Raw genomic sequence first — 23,404 nt, 5'->3', positions numbered from 1 at the left:
CCACACCAAAATCTGGGAGAAAACCAGGAGTGACCAGGATAGCATGTCTGGAGAATACCAAGGTGTGTGGGTACTGTGTACAAGTTGAAGTCAGAGGGGTCTTACTGACCATTTGAGGACCCTTGGCTCTTACTTGGACAGAGAATGAAAGCTTTGGAAGGCTGGACAGAGTGACAGGATCACCTCTCACATAACCAGGGTCTCTGTTATGCTGAGAATAGAGCACATGGGGAATGTATGAAAGTGAGGCAACAAAGTGGGTTGTTATGATGGTTTAAGTGAGGAAGGGTGCCGTTAGCAGTGTGGTGGTAAGGTTCTGGATGAGATTTGAAGGTATTAATGGTGCCTTAATATAGAGGGTGTGCAAGAAAGAAATAAAATGACTCAAATGTTTTTTGGCTTTAGGAGCTGGAAGGATAAAGTTGTCATGAACTGAGAGGGAGGAAGTTATGCGCTGCTGTCCCCATTGTTAGTGTTCCAGAACAGTGTGATGTGAGGAGAACTGGCTTGGGGAGGAGGGAATGAGGAGCCCAGTGTGGACACCCTTTGTGTGGGATACCTTTTTAGACAACCAAGTGCAGATGTCAATTAGGTTGCTGGATATTTGGGTCTGGAATTTGGGGGAGAGTTTCTATCTGAAGATAAGCCTGTCAATCTACCATGTATAGTCTGACATATTTAAGGTCATAAGACGACATGAGGCCCCCAAAGTTACACATAGGAAAGGTCTTGTACTGAGCTTCAAATCCTTTAATCATAGAATTCAGAAATTCAGCTCTTTAATCCAGGATCTTACCCCATTTTCCTGGTCTAGCTTTTCCAGGTCATTTCTAGGTGTTTCTACCTGGAACAATGAGGACCAGATGTAGTTCCTTTGCAGAGCTGTGTCCTTGTCTGGAGTGCCCTGGTCCATCCCTGATCCCCACTAAGTGTGCCTGCATTAATTTCCACTGTTAGTACTCTTTAAAGGCTGGCAATTATGAACTATCATTTTTTGTTTTCTCCTCTTACTTTCCCCTTCCCTGTTAAGAATTCCCTTTTTCTTTATATTATCATTCCTTTTAAAGAAATATAGTTTACTATAATAGCACTTATCCTGTTTTCCATTTCTGTATCTCTGGTAGAAATGAGTTCCTTGAAGATTAAGAAGAGAGGTTATCTATCCTTATATCCCAAGTGCTTTGAATATTTCCTACTTGTAACAGCATAGAAAATGTTGCATTGAGTTTAGTTTCTTAAGGGAACAAAAGTAGATTCTGTTACATACAGACAAAATCTATCAGTATAGTATATGTAAAGCACATATATGGACATCTATTTTATCTATAATTTTTATTTTATATTAAAATATATAATGTATTTTTTTCTCAGAATATCTTTTCATCTCTTCTCTCAAACATTCAGTACTAAAAGTAGGAGTCCAAAAAAATATATATGTATGTGAAGACAGATGTTCTCATAGGCACACTGGAAGTTACTAACTCCACCCAATATGCCATCTAGTCCAAGTTTAAAATGGTAAAGCTGCCACTTTGTTTTTCCCTGTGGAATTTCTAGCTGTTTGGAAACCCCTATGTGTGTGTGTATGTTGGGTGAAAAGCAAAATCTCTGCAGGAAGCAATCAAGGAAGTTTCAGAAAACCCTTATTCCTCTGGATACTTTCTGTGTTGTAAATCTGGGAATTGGCACATTCTTTCAAAATTGCAAGTTTGGTTTTAGGGGCTGAATTTGTCAGCTAGGTGGAATAAAGAATCTGGTGCTGTGCCTGTATCTGATGTAGCTCATGATAACCCTCAAGAGCAGCTGGGCAGAGCCCTTTCAGAGCCAGCTTTTGCATGAGTTCTGTCTATTAGAAATTAGGAACATGGTACCATGAAAAGAAAGTAAGGAACCCTCCCACTTCATGGAGATTGAAATGCACACTGCTGTAAGACCATTGAATTAAAAGATCAAGAAGAAATTAAATGCTTTGAGACAAATGACAATGAGGACGCAACTTTCCAGAATGTATGGCATGCAGCAAAAGCAGTAATAACAGGAAAGTATATAGCAATACAGGCTCACATCAAGAAGCAAGAAGAAACTCCAAGAAACAACCTAATCTCCCATCTCAAAGAACTAGAAAAAGAACAACAACAAAAAACAAAAACCAGTAGAAGAAAGGAAATAATAAAAATCAAAGCAGAAATAAATAAAATAGAAGTTTAAAAAAGTCCAAAAGATCAACAAAACCAAAAGTTGGTTCTTTGAAAAAATAAGCAAAAATAGACAAACCTCCAGCCAAGCTCACAAAGGAAAAAAAAAAAACAAAACTGGAGAAAACACAAATCGGTTGGTTCATAAATGAACAATGTAGTATATACACAATGGAATACTATTCTTCAATCAAAAAAGATCAAGTCATGCCATTTGCAAGCAACATGGATGGAGCTAGAAGGGATCATGCTCAGTGAAATAAGCCAGAAAGAAAAAGAAAAATATTGGATGGTTTCACTTACAGGAGGAATTTAGGGGCACCAAATAAGGGATCAGGAAAAAAATAATTATAATTTAAAAAATATAATTAACAGGCAACAATTAATCAGACACTCTGCAGGGAGGGGGAGGGAGTGGGATCAGAACTGGGGAGAGAAGAGCACAAGGGACTATGGCGATGGTGCATGGGTGAATTGGTGTGGGAATTCTATGGTGATTATACCTGAGAGGAGAAAGCAAACATTGCACAAAAGTGAACAATGATGTAAATATATATATATATTATATAAAAATTAAAAAAAAATTAGGACATGGTGCTCACCAGGGTCAGGGCCAGGGACATAATGCAAATCTTAGTAGATCTGTGTTGGCAGGCATGGAAGCTGTGGGCTGCCTAGTAATATTTATTCCTACCTTTAATGGAGAGGTGGGGTGAGTGAAACCACATGCCCCATAACTAGTAGTGTTCAGTACCCCAGTATCGGGAAGGCAGTGGAGAATGGGAGGTAGCCAGATGGAGAGCAGGTATATGAGTTTCTCAGGGGTAACTGGCTGCTGCTTTTTAGGAACATGAGCTTACATGTTCCTGTAATTTTTCAAGAGAAGCTTTCAAGAGAAGTTTTTGTATGGAATCTTTTGGCCTTTATAGGTTGTGGCTAGGAAAAAAAATGTGCTTTTTAAAAATGTATGATGAGGGCCTCCCCGGTGGCGCAGCTGTTGAGCGCTGGGTTGCGAAGCTGCCTGCAGCCTCTGCAGCTCCGGTTCGATACCCAGCTGCTCCCCGGCCACCAGAGGAGGGTCCAACATGGCACATAGACCTCTCCTGCCGCCCACTGCTCCCCTCAGCAGTATACTTCGGTCCTTCTCTCTGCTGTGCTCCCCACTCTGGCTCTGGTGAATTCTCTCACCCTCCCGTGCTTCTGACTGTACCCAATGCTTGTATAAATAAATAAATCTTAAAAAAAAAGTATGATGAATAATTACCCTAAAATTAACCTATTGATCATATTTTGTGGTCACATATCTATTGTTGGAAATTTTACCTACTTAAACAAAGTCTCTCACTTGAACTTTCAGGAGAAGATCCTTTGCGTTTCTGTGCTGACTGTCCCTGCAGTCAGCATTCCAGGACGACTTAATGTGTGAAAAGTCGGCGTCACTAATGTCTCAGAGCCTGAAAAATTTTTAATAGAAGGCCATTGTCACTGCATGAATGTATTGTGCAGAGGGTTTAGCATGAGCAGAGAAAAGAAGATTCACAGCGGACAGTGGGTGATTGTTCCTGTTGGGGTCAGGAGTTCAGGAAGCAGCAAATATTCCCCAGACAAGGGTGGCAGGCAATTTCTCAGCACCTGCTGTATGCTGAGTGATTTGTTTGTTTGCTTTTTTCACCCAGAGGGAGTGGTAAGGAAACTAGCCAAATGGTTTCTTTTTTCATTCTTCAACCAGCATTGATGGAAAGGTTACATGATCCACAAAGAACAAGCAGTGACTGCCGGATGTTCAGTCAGAACTTAACAGACCTTCATGGGCTTGTGCTGGTCAGAGTGACTTCAGAGGTACAGTCTCTGAAGAGCCCCAGGCGGCCAGGGCCAGAGAAGCTCTCCCACCTCCCACAATGCCAGTGGAACTTCCTCACCCTGCAATCTTATAGGCAGCAATAGTTGCTCTTAAGTCAAGGAACTAGCTCTGCAAAATCAAAATGCAGTATCATTGATCCCCAATCACAAGTTTCCTGGTCCTTTCCTGTGTCCTTTTCTACACCATCTTTTGTACTGTTGGGGTATCTTCTATACATGCACATCGAAGTGTGGTGTTTTTATACAGAGAAGCATTTGCTGGCTTCGTGTATGCTCTGCGAGGAAATTCAAATGCTTCCTTTTGGCCAGCACCTCCCACCTACAGCTCCCACCTTATAGGCCTCCATTGCTTGCTGCCCGGACGTGTCAGGCATGCATTGATCTTTGGCTGTTGTGTTGTGTGACATTGTCTATATTTCTCACTTATTCTCTCTGCACCCAGAAACTTGGGCACGTGATAGGCCCTTGGTGGCCAAAGGTAAATTAAACTTTATCTGACATATGTAATTACACAGCTCATTTAAAACACTGTGCAAAGTTTAATTGTCTAGAATTTTTTTTTTCTGCAGTACTTTTTAAAATTTATAAACTCAGTTACTGTCATGTTTGCTTTGGGCACTGTATGATACCTCCAGGAATCAGGAGACTTTAGAAATAGTACAGCAATGGATATACCATTGACATGATAAAAGTTAAAAATTTAAATCCCCAAAGAGCAGGATATTCATTATTAAGCTAAAGTTGTTATATTCATAATTAAATTATTCCTGGTTAATATGATATTTAATGTGACAATGAATCATTGTTCCCTGACAAGTATACAGTGACTTCCAGAGATCAAGCTGGACAAGTGTGTGACAAACAACTGTTCCATGGAATTATGGAGGGTTATTTTATACACAGCTGAGTGATGCTAACTTCACATTCTTCTTGCAGAAGGCTCACACTTTGAAATCACTTACTTATAGAACGAGTTACTCATTTTAAAATTCCATGTTCTAAAATACTGTGAAAAAGATCCATAGTAGAGGTTCAAATAGCAAGTGCTTCTAAGGTTTATAAAGCATTTTAAAGATCTTATTATATACAGTTATTCAAGACACTTTTTTGGGGAGTGCGAACTAATAGGGGAGGGGATCCAGTGGTCTGTGGTAAGGGGTAGGATGCTTTGGGGGTGGGTGTTGGGTAATGATCTGAGGAAGTATGAATGTATTCTCCTAAATCATATCCAGGATTGTATACTTAAAAACTTTTTAAAAAGAAAACAGAAAATAAAATGGGGTAACACTAACCCAAATATATGTATTTGTTTAGCATAAACAAGTTTACCAGTACTAGAATCAAATCTGTTTTTTTCCTGGGAAAATAAAAATTATGGTTTTGAGATTTAATATACTTTAAATGTGAAAAAAGCCTGCATTCAGGAACTTTCAATCTCAATGATTTGAGCTCTGTCATAGCTGTTATCAATTTTTCTTTCAATAAATAGTGGTGATTGATAAGCTTCAGAGCCTAGAAAGTTTGAAAACTAAGTGAATAAATAAGCTCTTTTAACACATGATACTTGTTCAGTTTAGCTGCTGCCAATTTTCTTTCATCCATTCCACTTCCTGAATCTCCTCTAAAATTGCAGGGGATGTCTTCAGAAAAATGTGGATCTTTCAGAGATCAGAGATATAAAAAATATAAAAGAAGAAACAAAAATAAGGTGTTCAGCTTCCTTGATAAGTCTTGGGACTTATTTTCACTCTACACAAATGTCTTTGGACTGACTATTTGATTGTTCTACTTTACTGAGTTGTATGCCTTGAAATACCAGCAAATAGAAATTCACCTAATTCATGCACATTAAAAGATGTTCAATATCATTAGACATTTGGGAAATATAATTTAAAGCTGTTAAATTTAACACTGCCTATCCACTAGAATGGCCAAAGTTAAAAAAAAAACAAACCTGACAATGCAAGTGTTGGCAAGGATGGAACACTCAGACAGCACTGGCAAGAATGCAAATGGCACAACCACACTGAAACAGCCTCCCAGTCTCTCTAAAGTCAGACATTTGCTTGCTCAGCATGAATTTAACCTTAGGTATCTGCCCAAGAGAAATGAAAACATGTCCATATGCTATTTGTAGCAGAATTATTCATAATATCTCCCAAATGGAAATAACCCAAATGTGTAATGATGGATAAATGGATAAAGAAATTGTGGTATATTCATACATTGAAATGCTACTTGGCATCAAAAAGGGATAAAATATTGATGTGTGCACAAGCGCAGAACAAATCTCAAAGCATTAGGCTAAGTGAATAGGCCAGAAAGAAAATACTACAAACTATGGTTCTATTTATATAACATTTTAGTAAAGGCAAAAATATGCTGACAGATATAGATCACTCATTGCCAGTGGTAAGGGCTAAGGGGAGGGGACTGATTTCAAAATGGCAGAATTGTTTTGGAGTGATGGGAATGTTTTATATTTTGATTGTGGCGGAGGTCATATGACTGTATACCTTTGGAAAATTTGTTGAATATTGTACTTACTATGGTCAACCTTATAATTTATTAGTTATATCTCAATAACACTCATTAACCAAGAATTTTTTTAAAAGTAAATATTTCTGTAGAGGTTTATATTCTAGTGTGAATGTGATAAAATAGGTTGATTTATTCTGAGATGACAAATTATTTATCACAAATAGGAACATTTTGTGGCAAAGATATGGCCAGTATAGAGAAATGAAGGTGGCTATGAAAGGTGCCCTAGGGTTCCAGACAGTCCCCTGGGTGCTGGTAGGCAGGAGATCACATTATCTCTTGAGAAATGTTTGCTTAATAGCTGTGAGATACTATTTCATCTTCCTTGAAATCATTATAGGAAATTCTTGTAACACTGTACCTTTGCCAGAGATTTATCTATTTATCAGTTTTAATTTTAGGAATATTTATAGATTGGGGCAAAGCAACATACAACATAAAAAGGTAACAGCTCTGCCTTTACCAGCAGCTGCCAGTGGAAACCATATGTGATAATTTTGATTTTAGCCTTGGCTTCTTTATTAGTAATGGATTTGCTCTACTTATGTTTGTCTTAAGTTTTACAAATGTTTACATGTAGTAATGTCCATAAGTGCCAAAAGATTGAGAGTATTATTATTTTTAAACATTTATTTATGCATACAAGAACTGGGGTGTAGGCCTTAGCTGTGTGTGGGGGGAGAGGATTCACCAGCGACAGAGTGGGGAGGACAACAGGCAGATTGACTAAAATATCCTGCTGAGGGGAGCAGTGGGCCAGACAGGAGAGGTCTGCTGCGCCAAGATTGAGAGTATTAATTCTGTCAAGAAAGAGGTGTGATTATAGTGGAAATGAATATGATAATTATAGAAGGGAAAGTGACAGAAATATGATGAATGCAGCTGTACCTGATGCAAGACTGGATAGTGGGGATGGACTGAAGAATGGGAATGTGCCTTGGGGAGAAAATATACATCTGACAGTTGATAAAGGACAAGAAAAAAGGATGGAGGGATGTGAAACACGACAAAACCATTTTGAACCCACGGTCTAGAAGAGGGACATTATGGTTAGATACACAGCAGCTCGGGGTTAATTAAGGAGAAGGGAGTTGGCTTTGAACCTGGAAGGCTAAGTATGATTTGGTAGAAATGCTGCTCGTGAAACTTGAACTACCCTGGTTTTCAGCATCGTCAGCTCTGAGTTTGTTGGAATTTGCAGAACATCAAAGTGAAAGCAGAGACAGCTGTTGCTACCATGGCGTCTACCAAATCCCTTATGACACTGCCAAGTTCATGAGGAAGAGGGTTACCTGCCTTGACAGATTTCAGTATTGTTGGAACTGTTTAATTTTGAGGAAAGATTCCTGCTTTCTGCAGTTTGTTAGACATGCATCCAAGTTCTAAAAATTTTCACCTTTCCATTTTTTTTTATTGTTATTATTAAATCCAGAATGATTGACAGAGGAACTGCTTTTCAGATCCATTTCCTTGTGGGTTGAGCATGTTGTAGTTCAGCTGTACTTCGGGGTCTGTCAGACAAACCTCTGGCCTGTTAATCAGTAGATGGACAGTCATTTTCTCATATAATAGGGAAGCATGTCTACAGAGTATATATATAATTCTATTTAAAAAAAACCTAGAAATGTAAAGACTAATGGTGAAGTCCTTACAGATAATAAATGCAGGGCCCAAAATGTACCTCAACTGGGAAGAGTGAGTGAACAGTGTTTACTCATTTATTCACTTTTGACATTAAATTGCTTGCATTTTTAATTGTGAAAAATAAGTTTGTAGAACATGCAAGAAGAGCTGTAAATACAGATTTTAATACAGTGATTAAGTGTATCTTTTAATATTAATACCTGAAGGATTTTGCAGTGTTTTCTATCTTTTGGGGAATGAGACCCCCAACTCGTTATACCCCTCATAACAGCTGAGTCCATTGTAACCTTCAGTAATTGGTTTTTTATTAAAATAAGAGTGCTGTATAAATTTTAGCAACTAGGCTAAATAGGCATTAACAGGCCCTGGGATCCAACCACAATTTGTAACATCGTTCCTTTGGGAAAATGGATACTAAGTGCCCAATAACTAACTTACAAATAGACTTTTGAATCATAGTCCATTTGAGAATAAGGGGCTGTTTGTGATAGTAATACCTTCTATTGGCTTGCTTAAGAACTGCACAGAAGGGACCTATATTCTGCCACACGTGTGGTGAACCCAGCTAGTCTGGGTTTGATCAAAGATTGTTGCTGAGTAGGCATTGAAAGTACAGGAATTAAAAGCAAAATCTACGGTGGAGACAAGTCAAAGGTGGAGTAGAAAGGATGGTTCTGAAAAGGCTTTAGAGGCATGAATGTTCTTAATCTCAAAGCAAAAGGGTGAATCTCAGCAAAGTGTGGGGGTTCCTGCATGGAAAAAACAGGTAAAAAGAGAAATTAGTATAGAAAGTGTATACAAAAAGCTAGGCTAAGAGGAATAAGGATGGAGAACCAGTAATTTTTAAGGAAAATCATAATTCAAAATCTACCAGGAAGTGTGAAATAGCCCACAAAGTCAGACAAATAGATGCTCCAAGAAGTGAAAATGACTTATCAGAGAGATTACAGTTGCATGTTTAGAATCAAGACTTAGACACACCAATTCGCTTATGAATTTAGCACATTTTTTGAGCATCTACTATGGGTAGCATAATCAGAGATTGGCAAAAGAAATTTCTGCATTCATCAAATTTATAACTTAGCAGAATTCCAGCCAACCACAAAAATGTACTAGAGCAGTCTAGGGTATGATAGTGGTAGTTTCTGGAATCTGCCATAAGGAGAATATTAGGTTATCATTATTTCATTCTGAGTTTTGTGTATTTGCTGCCCTAATTGTATTGTAAGATTTATGGAGGGGGGGAGGAGAGGTAAACAACATAGAACATGCTTTCTTGGTATTGTTTTCTAATCACCATACTATTTACCAGTTTTCTAATATACCATACTATTTACCAGTGTATGAGAAAATGCCTGGTCAGTGGAATATTGTGGAATTTCTTTCATTAATGTGGTATAAGTTAGTGGTATAAGTCTTTGCCAGTGGAAGGTTTGGCTACCACACAGTAGTTTTCAGTTCAACACAGCCCAAGTGTTACATTTACTCCATGTGCATCCCTGTGCCAAGGTGCTTTCTCCTGCCCTCCTAACCCTCTATATTAGTTTCCTCTTTTCCCATGCTCCATGCTATAGTGTGCATCTATCTGTCACTGCAGTTACTACATTATATCAGAAAACCTACTCCAGATAGTATGCGTGCTAGCAGTGGTTTGGTTTGATCATTGACTGTGCACCCTCATGTAGCAGGGTTCGCAAATCACATCTTTGCATCTTAATATCCATGATGCCAAGAATAGTGCTGCATCATCTCCAGGGTCAAGGAGTTGCCTTTTGTCCTAGTCACCTTGGGCTGCTATAACCAAAATGGTGTAGATGGTGACATACACATCAGAAATGCATTTCTCATGATTCTAAGATCACAATTCTAAGATCACGAGTCTAAGATTCTGGCTTGCAGAAGGCAGGCTTCCTGCTGTGTCCTCACGTGACTGATTGGGGGGAAGGTGAAGAAGGGAGAGAAGAAGCACTCCTGTCTTTTCTTAGGAGGCCACTAATCCCATCATGAGGGCTCCACCTTCATGACCTAATTATCTTCCAAAGGCCACACCTCCAAATACCCTCACTTGGGGGATTAGGGTTTCAACATAAGAATGACAGGTGGGCACACATTCAATTCATAATACTTTTTATGGTTCAACTTTAAAATGCTTCAGTTTGGCTTCAAACCATATTTCCCAGTCCCTGATGGCTTGGGGCATAGTAGAGGCTCTCAGAAAGTGCTGTCTCTTGCTCTCTTCTCTGTCCCCACCTGCTACTATTGTATTATCAGTCCAGTTCCTTTTCAGGTCCTCCCACCATACATTTGTTGAGGGGATGGGGTAGGTTTTGTGTGTCTTGGGAATATAGTCTACCACCACAAATTTCTGCCAGTCGTATTCCCAGTGCTCAGACTTCTTGTGGTGTTATGCCCTGCTGATGTCTCAGGGCCTCACACACCGTGGGTGGTCAACCCCTTGGGGGCCTCCCCACAACTCCGATGCCTGAGGAAGAAGAGCCATTAGTGTCCAGTCTATCTTTATGCATGCTCCAGAAATAATCCCCAATAGAGAAAGTGTCTTTCCTAGATTCAGTGTCTCTGTGTATCCCCACGTGGGCTATGCCCCTTAACAAAACCTCAGGCAGTGGTCTTCACTTCTCAGGTCTGTCTATTACTCAACCTTTTCTTCTGAAAGTCTATAAAGGACATCAGTAGGAGTAAAGGACTCTGGAGTAGTCTGTGCCTCTAGGACAGTGTCATTAGACCAAATCTCCATACTTTCCTTATCTTTTGGTGAGGATGTTTTTCTGTTATCAATTCCTGGCAGGCACATTCTGCAGCACTGTACAGACCTGTCTGAGTTTCCTGGGGTACATACCCAGGCTGCCATAGTGGGATTTCCCTGAGTGGGTAGAATTTGGTTCACCCTATCTAAGTTCTAAGGGCAGACTATTTGAACAGATGTTTTGTTTGAGATTCAGAATTATGCAAATAATTAAGAATCAAATTATAAAGTTTCCTTTATTTTTAATAAAAGTAAGTTAAGCTTTTATTTTTAGAGAACTACTCTCTATCAATTTCTGTTACTCTGACAAAGAAGGCATTGTCAGCAATGACATTTATTCACAGTCTAAAGTGGCAGAAAGGTGCCTTTTCCTTGCTATGGGGAATTCTTTTTTTTTTTTAAAGATATATTTATTTATGCATACAAGAGCTAGGGTGTAGGCCAGAGATGTGGTGGGTGAGAGGATTCACCAGAGATAGAGTGGGGAGCAGAACAGACGGATTGGATGAAATACACTGCTGAGAGGAGCACTGGGCGAGATGGAAGAGCTCTTCTTAATGAATAAATAGTAACAGGAGGAAGAACAGGTTTTATTGAGTGTTTACTGTGTTCCAAGCCCAGTGCTGAGTAGGTTCATTGATTAACTCATTTGTTCATGACAAAAGTGCTATAAAGTAAGTATTCTTAGTTCCATTTACACATAAGAAAATTGCAGTTTAAAGAAATTCTCTCACCCAAAGTCACACAGTTAGTAAGTAGGGAAATTGGGGTAGGCCTCAAGTCCTCTGACCATAGACCAGACATAGACGAAATCAACCTTAAATACATCTTAGTGATGTGTTGAAAATCTCTTGCTGAGAATTAACCTGAATGGTAAGACAATAGACCCTGTTTCTCACCTCATGGTGGTAGTGGAGCCTCAGTTTAACTATGGGTGAAAGGATTCCTGTTCATTCAACATATTTTTTTCAGACTGCAATTTATGTTATCCTATGATAAATGAATGTAAATGTAACTTAGTAGCCAAAGGACAGTTGTCCAGACAATAATTTCAGCAGACTTTTGTGCTTCCTTGATTAACTCAAACCAGATTTTTTACTATGAGCCAAAATTGCATTCTTACATTTGAGCCAGATATCCTATTCATAGTCATAAATTCACTCGGGAAATTGGAGTACCCCCCCCCTTTTTTTTTCATCTTCAGAATGAGTCTATGCTTTAATTCCATCTGAAAACAGAAATCACACCAAGATACTTAGTCTATTAGTAATGTTTTAAAAGTTTTTGGTGATTTAATTGATTATATATTTGCTATAACATGAAAAGGTGTTTCTTATTCTGATAATACATGAAGAGAAATTATTTAATCTGAAGATCTCAACAGAAAATATGCACTAATCATTTGTGTTTTTTTTATATCTCCTCATTTCCTTCGGATTCTTTAAGGCCTGCCTTTTGCAAACGGAGAAATATTTGTCATTTAAATTCCAGCAATGTTATCTTTTCCCAAAAACACATTTATTTATATGGAGTTTTCTCTTCTAGGGGCTCCAAGAATAATATGTATATAGTGTGTGTGGGGGGACAGTCTTGAGAACTGTAGCAATGACAGTTTCAGTGGAGAAGATTTTGGATATTCTAGATCAACGATAGAATGTAGACTACATTTTTATAACTATTAAAAGGAAATGTCACCTGGGGATGTTTTTGTCCATGAAACAGACCAAGAGTGTGGTCCAGGGAAATTTTAATGGATCAATACAACAAATTGAACTCTGCATTTTACTTTAGAATGGGCATATCCTCAATTCAAGTAATTGATTTTTGTTTTGTTTCTTTTTTTAAAAAAATCTGATTTTGGTATATAAACACACACAAATGTGTCTCTTCCCCTACCCCTCACTCTTATTGCAGGCAACAAGGGAAGCCATTACTCAGCACTGCACTGACCTTGGGAATTTATTGGGCAAGGAGAACGATGTGGCCCTTATCATTGACGGCCACACCCTGAAGTATGCACTGTCTTTTGAAGTCAGGAGAAGCTTCCTGGACTTGGCACTCTCTTGCAAAGCCGTCATATGCTGCAGGTAGGCATGGGCAGGCTGGGTGTGATTCACGTTCTGGAACGTCGGTATCCTGTGTTTATATAAAAGAAATCAATGCATGGGAATTCTAGGAGTAAAGTATTTTTTTTTTTATAAAGGACAGAACTATCAAAAGACAAATTTAAATGTTCATTCACAGATTTTGGTAGAAGGCAATAAGTGGTTTTTACATTTTTGTTTTGTTTATTGTCTTCTAAGAAGATAAAAGAAGAGCCACAGCCTCCAGTCATATTCACAATGGGGAATAAAATGGAAAACTCTGCCTCAGGCTGGGTATGGGAAGTTAGAAGGATCCTTTCTATTTCTTATGTGATTCTGTGGTTCTCTGTGGCTGTGCTCAACTTCCAAGACTTGAGGGATTTTGATACTTCTCTTTTGATGTTGTGTGGGTATTTCTTTTTATTCAATAAGGAGCTTTGGTTGGGTCCATGCTATTCCAATTTTTGTGTTAAGATCTTACCGTGATACTTGTTTTTTTTTTTAATTAATTTTTTTGTTACAGTAACTTTGGCTTACATCCTTGTGTAATAGAAGTATTGCACCTCCCCCTCGTGTTGTTACCATACCCTGCCCACCATCAAGACACCCATAGTCCACCACCATAGTTCATTGTGCTTCCTCCCACCTTTCTCTTTCCCCTCTCCCACCCGATCCCCTCTGTAGTCTCAGTTCTATAATTACCTTTCTAGGGTTAATTCTTAGTTTACTTTATCTAGAGCTTTGTCTGGTCTCTCTCTATTTCACATATAAGTGACTCCACCCAGTACTGGCTTTTCCTTTTGACTTATTTCACTTAGCTTAATCTTAACCTTCCAGTTCCATCCATATTGCCCCATTCACAAGAGTTTATCTGTTTTGATAGCTGGTTCTATTGTGTATATATACTGCATCTTCCTGATCCACTCTTCTGTTTTTGAGACCTTAGGTTGTCTCCATAGCTTGGCTATTGAAAATAGTGTTGCAATCAACTTGGGAGTGCATGTTTTCCACTGAGTTAGTGTTTTTATATATTCTTCGGGTAGATGCCTAGGAGTGGAAATGCTAGGTTGTGTGGCAGATCTGTTTTTAATCTTTTGAGTGACCTCCCTAATGTTTTACATAGCGGTTGGACCAGTTTACATTCTCTCCAACAGTGTAATAGAGCTTTTCCTTCACATTCTCACCAATACTTTTGTTTCTGATCTTTTCTATATGGGCCATTCTCAGAAGTGTGAGGTGGTATCTCATTCTGGTTTTGATTTGCATTCCCCTGACAATAAGTAATGTTGAACATTTTTTCATTGTGCGTATTGGCCATCTGTATCTTCTTTGGAGAAGTGCCTATTTAACTGTTATGTCCATTTTTTTAATATTATATTTTATATAATTCTTACATCATTTTTCATTTTTGCACAATGTATGCATTTTCATTTTGGTTATAGTCCCCATACAATCGCACCCCCCCCCTTATTTTGACCCTAATCCTTCCTCTCCCCACCCCTCCCCCAAGTTCTGCCCATTTTTTGATGGGTATTTTTTTGTTGTTGAATTGTGTGCGTTCCTTTTTTTTTTTTTTTTAAAGCTTTATTTATTTATGCATAGAAAAACTTAGGTACAGGCCAGAGGTGCAGGGGGGTGAGAGGATTCACCAGAGACAGAGTGGAGAGCAGAACAGGCAGACCTACTGAAATATACTGCTAAGGGGAGCAGTGCACAAGACAGAAGTCTACTACGCCATATGTGGGTTAGCTTCCTGGCCAGGGATAGAACTCAGGCCCCAGTGGTGATAGCATGATAGCCCTGAGACTTAACCCCTGTGCCACCAGGGAGGCCCTTCATAGATCTTTGATACCAACCCCATTGTCAGATGTGTGATATACAAATATATTCTCCCATTTGGTAAGGTGGCTTTTTGTTTCAGTTACAATTTCTTTAACTCTGCAGAAGCTTTTTATTTTGACGTAGTCATAATTATTTATATTCTATTTTGTTTTCCTTGTGGCTGGAGATAAATCCACAAAGATATCTCTTCTTTGTTAGATTTTTATGAAAACTGGGAAGAATTTTAAGGTAGGCATTGTTATAATGCATTATTTACTGGTTATATAAGGTCCAGTTCTGATAAAGATTTGAAGGTTGAACAAAATTATGAAGAAGCTACTGTGAATCTGAATAGCATCACCCTACCTGTGCAGTAAACAACTTGAAAGATAAAAGCTTTCCCTTCATGAAAAGACTGACTTCACAGTACCTGGTGCATGGTTGAATGCTCAAGGCCTGTTATTGGTTTAATGACCTCATCTGTGCTTGCTCTTACATTTTATGGTTACATACTTGTATATATTGTTTTCTTTCACATTTTCTCAGTTATCAGACTGCATTAGTCCCCTAAGAATGCTTCTTTTGGGTTTGAATATAGTCCATTTAGAAGAACCAGTTGTCCCATTGAAAGATGACCTTGCCATTTCTGCCTTACTAGAACGCCCTAGTAACCTCGCCTGCCAGGTCTCTCTAGCTAGGCATAACACTGCCTGTGCAGGATGCTCAGCAAGTCTGAAGGAATGCATGCCTGCCCCCTGCCCTGCCTCAGAAAAATTGGCTCTTCCATGCCTCCCCATCTTCACCTCCTATATCCTACTATGAGTACCGTAGGAGACCAGAGTATCTCTTCTTATTTCCCCACACTTACAGTTCCCCACACGGAACCCTAAACTATTTGTCATCATATAATGATTGTTCTCCTTCATTTTATTTTGCTGTCCTGATCTCTTTTCTTAATTTGGAGCATGCCGCCAAAGTCCAAGGAGAGGTGAAACTGGCTACCTCCTCGGTGGGAAAAATGTTGCATTTATTCTTGGTAGTTGTAGGATGTTTAAGGGCCATGTGGGTGTTGTACAAATTCAAATGTGTTTGAAACACTGAATAAGGTCTTTGCTTTTCCTGAAAGCTAGAAAACTTGATGCAGCTACGAGGGACCTGGGATAATGAGGCATGATCAGATTGTCTGGAAATGAAATGCCACCTTCTAGTTTAATGAGGGACTCTTCTCTCTTTTTTAAAGCATTGCTTTTAGGCTATAACTCACTCATTTAAAAGTGTATGGTGCAATGGCTTTGAGTAGATTCATAGTTTTGTAATCACCACTATATCCAATTATAGAATATTTTAATTACCTCTAAAAGTGACCTTCTTACCCATCGTCAGTCAATCCCCTCCACCTCCACTCGCTAAACTACCACTACTCTGCTTTCCTATCTGTATAGATTTGCCTTTTCTGGAAATTTCATGTGAATGCAGTCATATAAGATGTCCTTTTCTGCCTAAATTCTTTCATGTAGCATAACATTCCAGTGTTGTTGAATATATCAGTACTTCAAGCCTTTCTATAACAATAATATTCTATTGTATGGATGTACTACCTTATCTATCCATTTTGATTACCATTTGGATTATTTATGCTTTTTGGCTCTTAGGAGTAATAGTGGTATAAAGGTTCCTGGACAAGTTTCTGTCTGGACATATGTCTCATTTCTCTTGGGGGAGCAGAAGTGATGGGTCAGGTGGTAAACCTTTGTTTAACCTCTTGAAGAACTAGCAGACTGGTTACCTAAGTGGCCATGCCCATTTATGCTCCCACCAGCAAGAGTGTTCCAGTTTCTCTACATCCAAACTAACACTTGTTATAATCTCTCTCTCTCTCTCTTTTTAAAGATTTATTTATTTATACAAGCACTGGGTACAGTCAGAAGTGTGGGAGGGTGAGAGAATTCACCAGAGACAGAGCGAGGAACAGAACAGGCAGACTGACGAAATACATTGCTGAGGGGAACAGCGGGCATGGCAGGAGAGGTCTGCGTGCCATGTGGGACCCTCGCCCTTAGCCAGGGATCGAACTGGCGCTGCAGAGGCTACAGGCAGCTTCGCAGCCCAGTGCTCAACTGCTGCGCCACCAGGGGAGGCCCATAATATCTCTTTTTGATTGGTCAGCCTAGATGGTCTGAGTACTAGCTCATTTTAATTTTGATTTGCGTTTCCCTAATCATTAATGATGCTGAGTCTTCTTATGTATACTTTTATTGACCATATTAGTATATCTTTGGGAGAAATGTCAATTCAAGTCTATGCACATTTTAAAATTAGATTTATCTTTCTAATATTGATTTGCTAAGAATTCTTTATTTTATCTGAATATAAGTATCAGATACATGATTTACAAATACTTTCTCCCATTCTGTAAGTTGTCTTTTCATCTTCTTATGGTAATATTTATGGCACAAAACATTTTAATTTAGATAAAGTTCAATTTTTTTGCTTTTCTTTTGTCACTTGTATTGCAGTATCATGTCTAACACACTTTCCTTTTTAATTGGCTGATACTGTGCTTTATTTCCTGGATTCAATTTGGGTAATTTAGTCCAGGGATATGCAAAAGGAAATCAATGGCAACATGCAAATAAGAAGGGTAGAAAGACAGGGGTGAAATAATTTCTCATAATTTCCCCTTGTGTCATTGTGGTAAAGTGGCTGAGCAGTAGTACCTGGTTTTCATGAAGAGTTGTTCCTGTCCTATCCAAAGCTCTAAGTCATTGTCAGGTTGGTAAGTTCATCCCCCTGGCTTGGTGGTGAGCAGAAACAAGCCCCAGAAACAACCTGGGAATGTTCAGTCAACTGTAAATCAAAGCCAATATGCTACAACTTCATGGTTTTTCAAAAGGAAATCAAAATGAGTCCGTTTGGATTCTCCAGGGGCAGCCAGGAACGCCTTCAAGGCTTTACAGTAACATGCTCTTTTCTTGCCAGGTGCTTGATACTAAAGAAAAACATCTTTTTCCCCTTCTTACTTTGGCTGCTTTCAGAGTGCTTTGTGTGTCACATAAGGCTGTACACTTAAGGACTTCACAGGAAGGAGTTCAAACTAGAATTGGCACAGAAAGAGGAAATTTCAAATTAAATACTGTTACTGTCTACAAAATAGAAGCACTAATTGAAAAAAGGAGTGTAGGATAGTGCACTACTTTACTGCTCTTGGAGACATTTCTTGGCTGGTCTCACACTTAAGATTAAAAAAAAAAAATCAGCACATACTTTAAAAAAAAATTAAAATGCGTGTACACTTCAGATGTGCTTACTAATCATTGAGATCTTAAACCAAAGTAAAATTTAATATGTGATTTGAAACATACACTTGACCTTAATTCTCATTTTTTGTCTTTAAAATATAATAGTTGTAAAAGCTATCCTTTAATAATAATCTTTTTTTCAGAAAATAACTTTTCAGTGAAGTCACGAAACATTTTCTCTCATCAATATTGATATAGACTAGTGAATATTGTGTAAAAGTAGATATTTTTAAACTAAAGCATTATTTTAATAGCAAAAAGACAAAAATGTAGTAGTTTAAGTCCTCGAATGTTTGTAATATGGTCAGTAGAAGAGTTACCAGTCAGTACTCTACTGTGACTTACATTATATCTTCAGTGACATTGTCTTATTATTTGTTGGGGTGAAAACTGATAAGCCCAAGAGTGTACAATTTTTTATTGTACACTTGATATTTGCATCATATGTTGCTACGTATCATGAGAAAATAAGACATGTCACAAGACATGTCCTTGCCTTTTCAAGTGCAAATAATGAATGAATATATTATAGCACTTGCCTCTGCTCTACTTCTTTGCGTCCTATGTCTGCCCCAACTCCTTGAAGTAAGACCCTCAGTGAAGCTGGCCAAACCCAAATCTCCAGGAACCTCCATCTTGTCATATGCATCAGATCCTCTATTCCCTTCTTGATTTCTCTTAAACATTTGTTATTGATGATCCCCCCCTTGGAGTTTCTTGTGTTTTATCACACCTTTTTTCTCCCTAGTTGACTGTCTGCCTTATGGGCTGTTTCTGTCAGCTTTTACAATGTTGTTTTCACAAGTTTTGCTTTTGGCTCTTCAAATTCCATTCCATATTTTCTCTCTTCTTCATTCCATCTATTCTTATGGACTCATCCATCTTCTACACAGTGATTTTCATTACCAGCTTCACATTGAATCATCTGGAGAACTTACAAAATTTTTTCCCCTTAAATGTTTAAAAATAGAATTACAATATGGAACCAGTAATTCCACTGGTAGTATATATCCCAGAGAATTATGAACAGGTAATCCAATAAATACTTGTATGTGCTTATTCATAGTAACGCTATTCACAGTAGCCAGAAGGTAGAAATGGTAGTGTCTGCTTATGTATGAATAGATAAACAAAATGTGGTTGTAGTCATACATTGGAATACTATTAACCATTAAAGAGGAATGAAGCACTGATACATACTATAATGAGAGTAAACCTCAAAAATATACATAGTGACAGCATTCAAAAAAGATAAACACATGCAATTTGCAGCAACATGGATGGGGCTGGAAGGGATCATGCTCAGCGAAATAAGCCAAAAATAAAAAGAAAAATACCGGATGGTCTCACTCATAGCAGGAATCTAGAAAACTTAAATAAGGGACCAGGAAAATGAATAACTATAAGAAAGTGAAAATCAAAATCAACAAAAAACTATGAACCAGAGACACTTTTAGGGGGCGGGGGCGGGAGGGGAGGGATTGGGGCCAGAATGGGGGGCTGCAATTGTATGGGGAATATAAAAATAAAATTTATTATTTAAAAAAAATAAAAAAAAATAAAGTTCAAAAAAATATATATACATAGTGAAAGCAGACAGTCACAAAAAACCACATCTTATGACTCCATTTATATGAAATACTCATAATAAGCAAATCCAGTAGATCAGTGTTTGTCAGGGCCTGTGGGGGAGGAAGAATGAGGAATGACTATTTAATGGATCCAGAGTTTCCTTTTGAAAATGTCAAAAGTATTTTTGAACTAGAGATGATGATTGTACAAATTGTGAATATACAAAAATGTCCCTAAGTTGTTATACTTAAAATGATTAATTTTATGTTGTTAACTCTACCTTATAAAATACAAACAAATGAATAAAAGAATTGATCCTTTTTAAAATTTCTTTCTTTTCTTCTCTCTTTGTTAATTTTTGAATGATATTTGATTTCTCCCCTCCAGTGTGGTTCTCCCACTACCGTTGCACCTATGACCTATCACCATGGTCCCTGTGCTCTTACCTCCCCTGTTTTGATCCCTCGCCTTCCCCTCCCCTGCTGTGTGCCTCAGGTCTATGATCAGCTTACAAGTTTTATCTTTTTCTTTCTTGACACTTTGTTTGGTTTCTCTGTATTCCACATATAAGTGAAACCATCTGATATTTATCTTTTTTCCTTCTGAGTTACTTCATTTAGCATAATCCCTCCCAGCTCTATCCACATTGCTGCAAATGGCATGGGTTTCTCTTTTCTGATCACTGAGTAGTATTCCATTGAAATGTTTGTCAAATGAAAAAAAATGATGTTGAATGTAAGATTTATTTATTTGAATGAAATCTTTGTTGAAAAAAAAAATAGCAAAAGTGATGCTGACACCCAGACCCTATTCCAGAGCAGTTGCCAAAAGTGTGGCAATTTTATTTATTTATTTATTTATTTTGTGGGACTCTCGCCAGTGGCTGGGGATCAAACTGGCACTGCAGAGGCTGTGGGCAGCCTCGCAACCCAGCGCTCAACCGCTGCGCCACCAGGGGAGGTCCAAGTGTGGCAATTTTAAAAGCTCTCCTGCTGATTATGTGTTTTCTGGGTTGAGAACAGATGATTTCTCCCATCTGTATGTCCAGTATGACCACCTTTTCTTAAGTTCCAGATCTGTAGTTTATATATGTCTGGGACTTTTTTACACTGACATGCTTAGTGGGCACCTTAAATTCAAAATGTGTGAACTGAATCAGTCAATCCCCTTGTGCGTGCATCTCCTCATTCCTTCTGGTCTTTGCCACTTATTTCCTGAGCTTACTGTCTCTTCTGATGGAACCATTCTCTTCTCAGTCACCAGGGCTTTTTGATAGCATAATTTTATATCTGAGGAATCTTTAGAACGACTAAAGCATACAAACTGTTATATTGATGTCAGAAATTTCAGTCTTTTTTATTCCTTTATGAGGAAATAAAGGTCTTAGAAAAATTACAGAGGCTCTCCCATGGTGTCAGCTGGGTAATGGAAGCATTAGCTGTGTTTCCTGGATCTGAATAACTTCAGGGCCTGTGCTCTTTTTTCATGTAGTTGGCTGCGTTGGCTAATTCATAGTCTTACATTCGTTTCTGTTAATACTCAGCTTCATATGAAAGGTTTTGCTTTTTTTTTTTTTTAAAGATTTATTTTTTATTTATACAAGAGCTGGGGTACAGGTCAGAGTCGCGGGAGGGTGAGAGGATTCACCAGAGACAGAGTGGGGAGCAGAACAGGCAGACGGACCGAAAGCACTGCTGAGGGGAGCAGTGAGCCAGGCAGGAGAGGTCTGCCGCGCCATGTGGGACTCTCCCTGACTGGCTGGGAATCAAACTGGCTCTGTGGAGGCTGTGGACAGCTTCAAGGCACTGTGCTCAACCTGCTGCGCCACTGGGGAGGCCCTCAAAGGTTTTGCTTTTGATGTACTTTTTGAACTGTGGAATTTATTTAAATCTATTTAGCATAAAGGCCTATAGGATTTGTCATTCTCCAAGGGGATAGGTGTGTGAAGCATTTTCAACCTGTTTAAGGACTTCGCTGTTCTCGCTTCACTATTTTCTTAAAAATACCATTTTTCTTGTTTTCTCCTTTTTCCCTTTTCTTTTTGTCAAACTGGAGATAATTTTATAGGGACAGATTGGGGATGGGGGTGAAGGTAGGTGACTTGGAACTCTTGAGAGCATTCTGAGATTTTAAAAGTTGGTGTGTATATGAGGAAAGGAGTCATGAAGTATTATCAGGTTCCAGCACGAGGAGGTCAGTTCTCAGATGATGGCCACCACACTGCCCTGCAGACATAGGTGAGGCACGTGGCCCCTGTGCCCCACAGTGCAGATGTGACTATGCTTTTGTGTCTCTGGCAGGAGATGGAGTGGAAGGAAAACACCACAGCAGGGATTTCTAGGGGGTTGCAAATGAAGGGCTTTGAAGATATCATTTTTTTTAAAGTGTATTTAGACTTCTGTCTTTCTGTCTAGATTTAATGGTGAACATGTATAAACCTATGGTGATACCATAGAAATAACAACTGTTGGAAAAAAAGCAGAGTGGGAACAATGATTGTCCATAAAAATTGGGTTTGTCTGCCCAACTTAAGAGTGATTTATGTTTCTTATAAAAGAAAAACACAGGAAATACAGAGAAGTGAGAAGAAAGAAAACAACATCACAATCCCACTGACTAGAGACCATCACTGTTAGCAGCTGGTACTGATGCCTAGATCTTGGCCAGTTAAAAATTTTTTTTTTTTTTTAAAGATTTATTTATTTATTTATACAAGAACTGGGGTATAAGCCAGATGTGTGGGAGGGTGAGAGGATTCACGAGAGACAGAGTGGGGAACAGAACAGGCAGACTGATGAAATACACTGCTAAGGGGAGCAGCGGGTGCGACAGGAGAGGTCTGCTGTGCCATGTGGGACACTCGCCGACTGGCCGGGATCGAACTGGCACTGCAGAGGCTGCGGACAGCTTCACAGCGCGGCCTCAACCTCCTGCGCCACAGGAGAGGCCCCAGTTAAAATGTTTTTAATTGAAGAGGGCAAATCATCAACAATATGGGAACTACAAAGGTTATAAATAGTTTCTATGTCAAACAGCAATATGAAGCATTTTTAAAAAGCTTAACAGTGTTTTGTTATATGAAAATCCAATGATTAAGCTATTCCTATTTCTTGGATAGCCTTTTTAACAGTTTTTCACTATTATAAAATCACTGTAAATAAGATTTTTATAACTATACCTTGGCAGAGATACTAAGTGATTTCCATAAAATAATAATGGATTTAAGAGTGAGCAACGCAGAAATTTGCAAGCGGATTTGTATCCTTTGCCTAAGAAAGTGAAGTTACTTGACTGAGAGTAAGAGAAATGTGGTTGGTAGCTTACTTCCTGCTCAGATAACATGTCAACCTCAGTGTAGTGATCATAGCCTAAGTAAGGCAAGGGAGCATTTGACAGATTATTTTAGCAACTGAGATACAGATGTGAGCAGAATCTCAACAAGATTCCCCTGCTGACTAAATTGCTCAGCATTTTAGAATGCTGATAGCATATCATTTCCTAGCTGGTTCAATATTATACCCACTTTCTGGATCCCCTTAAGTTTATCACTCACTTAGCCTGCATCAAAGAGTCTGTCCATCTATCCTACTTTTAGATTACTTATTGTATAAAAGAACTGGCTTT

The 23,404-nt window shown here is 38.6% G+C and overlaps 1 protein-coding gene across 3 annotated transcripts in view; it reads left to right on the top strand.

Moving 5' to 3' along the window:
* The window catches only part of ATP8A2 (ATPase phospholipid transporting 8A2), a 591,448-nt gene that overhangs the window by 265,842 nt on the left and 302,202 nt on the right, over positions 1 to 23,404 (top strand). For all 3 annotated transcript variants that reach the window (XM_037527049.2, XM_054701459.1, XM_054701458.1), the window contains exon 25: positions 12,919 to 13,091. In XM_037527049.2, coding sequence (XP_037382946.1) covers positions 12,919 to 13,091 — 173 coding nt within the window. The remainder of the gene's footprint in view (positions 1 to 12,918; positions 13,092 to 23,404) is intronic.

The sequence above is a fragment of the Talpa occidentalis genome, unplaced genomic scaffold (genome assembly GCF_014898055.3).
Source record: "Talpa occidentalis isolate TD23 unplaced genomic scaffold, MPIMG_talOcc4v2.1 talOcc4.5, whole genome shotgun sequence".
Taxonomy (NCBI): domain Eukaryota; kingdom Metazoa; phylum Chordata; class Mammalia; order Eulipotyphla; family Talpidae; genus Talpa; species Talpa occidentalis.
This window is presented reverse-complemented; position numbering and strand designations above follow the sequence as displayed.